General features: G+C 44.4%; 1 protein-coding gene across 1 annotated transcript in view; it reads right to left on the reverse strand.

The window, feature by feature from the left end:
* Positions 1 to 1,006: 1,006 nt before the first annotated feature.
* The window catches only part of LOC134454617 (cyclin-dependent kinase-like 1), a 16,208-nt gene continuing 10,425 nt past the window's right edge, over positions 1,007 to 6,789 (reverse strand). The window contains exons 7-10 of the mRNA XM_063205709.1: positions 5,519 to 5,601; positions 3,763 to 3,819; positions 3,411 to 3,563; positions 1,007 to 1,133 (exon numbers count right to left, since the gene is read on the reverse strand). Of these exons, the coding sequence (XP_063061779.1) occupies positions 1,032 to 1,133; positions 3,411 to 3,563; positions 3,763 to 3,819; positions 5,519 to 5,601 (395 nt within the window). The 3' untranslated portion in view covers positions 1,007 to 1,031. The remainder of the gene's footprint in view (positions 1,134 to 3,410; positions 3,564 to 3,762; positions 3,820 to 5,518; positions 5,602 to 6,789) is intronic.

Consider the following 6,789-nt stretch of genomic DNA (forward strand, 5'->3'; position numbering starts at 1 on the left):
TGTAGTGTGGCCTTTGGATATCTACCACTGACTGCTGACTGACTTGATTGAGTATAGTCGCCACTAGTCGCCGGAACATTACACATCTTCTATCAAGAGATGAAGGGAACAAAATAGGCCTCTGCATGTCACTTTTCCAAGTCAAAAATGGATCCATAATGCCATGGACAGTCATGTGAGACATGGCACCTAGAATGCCCTGTAAAAAAAACCTCTGCACTCATAATCTGAAATAAAATGCCCTGTATGCAGTAAGTCAAATCATAAAAGCAGCCAAAACACCCAATGAAATTCATTCAGTGAAACAAATGAACAAACTAAACATCTCATTCAGTCAAACACAAAAGGAACTCAATCGGTCCTATCGATTCCGTAACCATGATTTTCTACAAGGCCAGGTGAAAAACACCTGCCAACGCCTATCCTTATGCTTCTGCTTGTGTTAATTGTTTTATATTGTAGATCATTGTGCACTATTATGATGTGTACTTTCAACATTGCATGTTAAACATCTGCCTAAAGCATTTTTTTTTTACAGTGTTGATTCCTCATTCTGTTCTCTGTCTTCTGTTCTGGTTCTCTACATTCCCCTGCCCCAAAGGACAGGTGTCCTACTACATGGACTTAATTGGTTAGTCTACTGAGACTGTAATGGCTTCCTAACTCTCTTGCCCTAGTAACAGTCTGTAATGGTACACAATAGCCCACAAAGACAGCGCTGAGGTGCATCCTCCTGTACAGTTAGCAGATAAGTGCCCTGGCAGTGCACTTGGACGTATATACGCAAACCACTAAGTGAAATGTACACCTCCCCTCGCCTCGCTTCACTTTCTTTTCTCTAGGTTGTACATAGGATACCCCCCCTACTGTATATGCATCCCTTACTCTCTCTTTCTTAGCCTCTCTCTCTCTCTCTCTCTCTCTCTCTCTCTCTCTCTCTCTCTCTCTCTCTCTCTCTCTCTCTCTCTCTCTCTCTCTCTACCTCTCTCTCTCTCTCTCTCTCTACCTCTATCTCTCAGGTCCGTTTTTCTTTATATGTTGGGCAGGTGATGGTCGTATTTGGGTTTGACCTGTTTCTTGTGTTCGGGCGCTGGAGATACGTTACTGCCAGGCAGCTGTGGCAGATACTGGGGCTGGAAGACATTCAAGAGGGGAGGGGAGGAGAAGCAGGGAGAACAAATGAGATAACGTATAACGCAGAAGGGATTGAGAAACAAGTCACAGAGTTCATAAAGGTTGGAGCAGGCTTCACCCAACAAGTTTTTCTTCTTCTAAGAGTGCAGACCAAAATATTGCAAAATGAGAAAATGTCGCACCATGCATAGGTTTCTTTATAAAGAAACCTATGCATGGTGCGACCTTTTCTCATTTTTCAGAAACAGTCACAGAGAACATCGGTTACTGAAAAAGGAGGAACGAAGGAGGATTGAATTGAGAAATGGCCACAGAGTTACGATAAAAGGAGGACAGGAAGCGGTCGGAGATTAAAGAACTTCCTCAAAAGAAAAAATAAACATTGAGAGTAAGTCAGAGACTGAACCCGCTGGTACTGTCTATTTTTCAACACTATGTTTCTCAACCTTACCGTGCAATCTAAAATCAGTTCATTTTAAAATCTAAAATAAATACATGAAATAAATACATTTTCTGGTTCATCAACATGCAAGAGGGCGAAAGGAACTTTGCTTTATCACACTCCATTGGCTAGAGCTACACTAAATAAGACTGAAGCAGAGTCGAAATATGTCTTTCTAATAGTCCTCAATAATAGACATCCATTATGTGTCCAACCTCCGGGGGGACTGAACATGTAAACTTCTTGTATTGCTTTCATTATCTCATAATCTTTCTCATTTTACTCTACCATTGCATTAGGTAAGCACTAATGCTACAGATTATAGTGCATCTTCTGTCATTCTATCCCCAAAGAAACCCTACTATTTACAAAAAGCGCCTGGCACATGGCATGAAGGTATCAATATGTCTGCAATATGTCTGCAACCTGGAGTTAGAATCAACAAAAGATGTAATTAATATTCTCATAGTTTTTTCACAGTAATGAAATATGTATGCTGTACTTAAAATTAACAAAGGCGTCTGAGGCATCCAAAACATTTGAAAAGGAAAAGACATCAAAAAGAGAGTCTGTTGGAAGAGAGGATAGCGTGACAGAGAGGTACGTCTGTGAAGATGCATAAAGATCATGTTATCCCTAAGAGCTGTGAATGTCAGCAACTGGACTATTTCAGTTTTAAACTCCAGAAGTACCGATCAACTGAAGCTGGGCTTACACTGTGCGACTTTGGCCCCGATTTTGCATCGATTTGGCACTCGCACGACTTTTTGAGAGTCGGGCCGACTTCTTGCTCAATCACAGGTCAATCGTGAGTCTCGCATCGTGCAGTGCACATGGGGCAACGACAAGCGATTTCGCCTCACGATCGTGCAATCGCAGGGTCGCAAGAAAATCAAAACGGTTTGAAATTCTGGTCGTGGCTCGTGCGTAAATCGCACAGCTAAAGCAGTGCTACGACCCAATTTGACACTTCACATGCACAAATTAATAGGGCCGTGCGATTCGCTGTTAAGTGCGACCTCATCTCCTCCTCAGGTGCGCATGTTCCCTTCTCTGCAGACCGGGGAAACATGCCTGTCGCGTCGTACGGTGGAAGCATTTCGCTCGCATCCGACTGTCGGCTCGTGTAGTGTGAGGACGTGAGTCGTGAGTTGTGAACTTTTAAACAGTGAAATTCCCATCGTGCAGTGTGAGCAGAAGCTTAAGACCCACGAGTGAAAATATCGCACAGTGTATGCCCGGCTTAAGCAAGTCCACTTGTTCAACACCTAAACTCTTTGGAATGTTAGAGGTATAGTGGTTGGAAGCAGAGGTGTCAAACCCCGGGTCACAAAATCCAAAAATATGATCCAATCAGCTCTGAATCAGCTAATGGTAATGAGTACTCAAAACCGAGGGTGTTGCTATAGGGTTAAATGGGACAGAGCTATCAGGGACCCATGAACTGTATGTGTAGGCATATGGTAGGCCTAGTATGTAGATATGCATCCCATTGGATCTGGTTGTACCTGGGGCCCAGACTTTGCTGCTATGCCCGTGCTCAAGATGGACAGACCAGGGGTCCGTATCTCGAAAGCGTCTTTGCTAACGACGATAGCAACGTCCTTCGTAAGAGCGACTCAACTTTCTCTCGACAGCGACGCTCACCACTAAATCCAAGGGAATGGTCAGACGGTCTTAAGACGGTCTTAAGACGGTTAGCAACGACAAGAATCGAGAAACGGACCCCAGGTTCACATGGAAACTGACTGGGTTTTTACTTTTATGAAGCAGATATTTGACACCTCTGCTTGGGAGTGCGGATGGTGGTTGGTTGGTGGTGGTGGTGTCGTACCCCCTGTGCTCGGCGCCGGGAGCCCTTCTCGTGGCGTCTGCCCGTCCTCTCGCTCTCGCGACCCACGGGGACGCCCCCGTCCTCCTGGAAGTACGGCAACTCCAGCAGCTCCTCGCAGGACAGCCTCAGGGACGGGTCCATCACCAGACACGACTGCACGCCAACACCAGCCAGCCACACACACACACACACACACACACACACACACACACACACACACACACATACACACACACACACGAGTATGATATAGTGTGTGTGTGTGTGTGGTGTGTACAGAACCAGAACAAATTTCTGCATGATGTTTTGTTTGGTCTCTCATGGTGTCTCATAGGGAATAGCAGGGTCTCACCTTCATGACAGTGAGGGCCTGCGGGGGCACACCTTGGAACCGCTTCTCCAGAGGCTCCTGAGGGCCCAACACACACCTTCATTAGCCTTCAGTACTGCTCAACAACAGATAACATCAGGGTTAAATGGTTTTAACTACTTGATATAGATTAAGTTAAGTTGTGGACCATTTGTAGTTAAGGATACACACTTAAGGCATTTTTCCACATACAAACCGACTGTGCCGTGCCGTGTTGAGCTGAGCTGAAAGTTTTTCCTGTGAATTTCTGTTGCTAATTGTGAAAGTGCTCTGCTGTGCCCAGACCAAAATCCCCCCTAACCCACTACCTGTCAGTAAAGCAACGTTTCTGCCGATTTACTTAAGCCAAGAACAGCAAAACAAGCAAGGGAAATGACAAAATTGTGTCCAGAGAAAAATGACCCCTAAACTTAACCTAACCTGTCACAGGGCGTTATGGAACATGCAAAAGTTGTGATGCACAAGCTCGATAGGGCTTGAAAGTGACATCACATCCTGCGATTTCAGTGGACCTCACAATGTTTTTTGGCGGAAAATGTTAGCATGTAATCCAATAGCGGTATTAAAATGATATTTCGATCCCCTCTGAATTGTGCCATGAGCTTCACTATGTTGTTTCTGATATTTTTGTATAATTTTTCGTAGTAAACTCCAAACAATTTAAAGGTGTTTCTTAACATTTTTCATGCAGACGGCCTCGGAACAAAATATTGATACTTCTGCATGAATAATCTATATTTAGCTCCTTAAACAGCATATTTATAGCCCAGTGCATATAATGACTAGAATCAGAAGATATTTACTCGCTACCATGCTAATAGATGGTCAGCTACAGTCCCATGAAATGCGGAACTAAGGGGCGGGACTTTCAATCCCTATAGATGGTAACGCTTTGGCATGATGCCATGTTGGGTTAGTACACAAAATGCTAACTGCCATGGCACGCTGCCATCTTGACTATGAGGCATCAACTCATGTGCCTATTAGAGAGTGTAAGGATTTGGTACAAATTTGGAACAAAGTCTACCTATTCAAAATCACGCAAACAAAAAGTCAGCCATCTTGTAAGTCGGCCATCTTTGTGCTAGTGTTAGCCTCCAAAATCTAATTAGTTCCTCTACCTATTATGGGGTGTTAGCTTGGATGGCGTAATAATTTGTGACCGGTTCAGATTGAATGCCACAAGTGAAGAGGTGTTAGGAAAAGTATTCTTCTTCTTCCTTTAGTTGTTTCACTCGGGGGTCAGTTGGCAGACCTTGGGCCGTGGATTGGCACGGATTCTGTCCGAACTATACCATTTCTTTTTTCCGTCCTGAAACTGAGACTGAATGAATTTAAAGAGGCTGCTTTCCTGCCAACCGATCTGGCCTCTTTCACACACTTACACACAAAGACAGACAGACAGAGCATAGACACACACACACACACACACACACACACACACACACACGCATCCTCAGAAACAAACACACTAAGTCGCACACACACACAAAAGCAAACACACACACAGAAATACACACACACAAAGAAGCAAACACACGCACACACAGAAACACAGACACATTCTCTCTCTCTGTCTCTGTCTCTGTCTCTCTCACACACACATAGACGTGCACAAACACACACACACACACACACACACGCACGCACACACAGAGCGGCCTGACGTCTCTAGCTGAGTGCAACGTGTGTTGCGGCATGGCGTAGCATGGCATGGCGTGGTGGCGGTGTCCATTACCATGGCGTCCGGCTCTGGGATGCTGACTCCACTGAAGAAGACATTGGAGCGGAACACCTGCTGGTGGCGGGGGATCAGGTCACCTGCACGGATGCCAAGGGTCAAAGGTCAAACTCCATTGTCTGCACAATTTTCTGTGGAAAATTACGGGGATTGCTGTGTAGCGTACTGCGCTAATCCACTGCGTTATCAACAAGTAAAGTGGACAAATATTGTCCATCTATGGGGACCCGGGTTCGAAAGCAGTCTGGGTCATTTCTCAACTCTCTCTCTCTCTCTCTCTCTCTCTCTCTCTCTCTCTCTCTCTCTCTCTCTCTCACACACACACACACACACTCACTTCCTGTCAATTCTACACTGTCCTATCAACAAAGGCAAAGAGACCAACAAATTATGTTTTAAATTAACAGGCTACCATTTTTGCACCTCCCCTTGATTTAAATAATTGCGTTTTACCTTCCTCCTGTTCCTCTATTATTTCCATTAAACCGGAGGTATCAAAAAGTGAATGGTACACACAAGTCCCTTTGGGGTCCATGGCGCATGCTAAGTAAGAAGTAATGTCACCAGAATAAGAAAACGGCAAGAAGAACAGAAGAAATATAATAGTCAGTTGTTCAACTCAAGGAGAGGTGTAAAATGAGCATATTTCCAAAAACTGTGGAACAATGATACTAGTGACGCATGGTCTGAAATCTCGCCTGACTTTGTCTGTGAGTGTTTCCACATTACAGTATGACAGCAGCACAATATCAAACAAGTTATCTGGATTTCCCAGTGTAGTAAATGATTGCTGAAGCTGGTGCCAAGGCTAAGATACTGTATAGAGTAATATTTTCCATAGAGCTCGGCAAACGTAATGTTCAAGCACCTTTTTTCCGGGATTAAAGTACTATGAGAAATCAAAGTTAATCATCTGAACTACGAAACTGCCTGTTCATTACTTCTGGTTTCCCTTTTCACTTATGACTCACCCTTTTGTGAAGGGTTCCAATTCAATTATTTAAGAGAACACTGTTTATACACTGGAAGAGGACACCTCAATAAAACTACAAAAATGATGTAGTACTGCAACAATTAACTAATCCATTACAACTACGGCAAACCACGTTGAGAATGATTCAGCTAGAGCCCATGGCCCATGGCCCAGACCCTCTGTACAGAATTGGACTACGGGGATACGGTTAACACGATTACATGTATCTTAGCCCAGCCAACCCTAGCCTATAGCGCACCCTGTCCTATGCTATCCAGTCCCACCCCACCCTTCC

The sequence above is a fragment of the Engraulis encrasicolus genome, chromosome 8, assembly GCF_034702125.1.
Source record: "Engraulis encrasicolus isolate BLACKSEA-1 chromosome 8, IST_EnEncr_1.0, whole genome shotgun sequence".
Taxonomy (NCBI): Eukaryota; Metazoa; Chordata; class Actinopteri; order Clupeiformes; family Engraulidae; genus Engraulis; species Engraulis encrasicolus.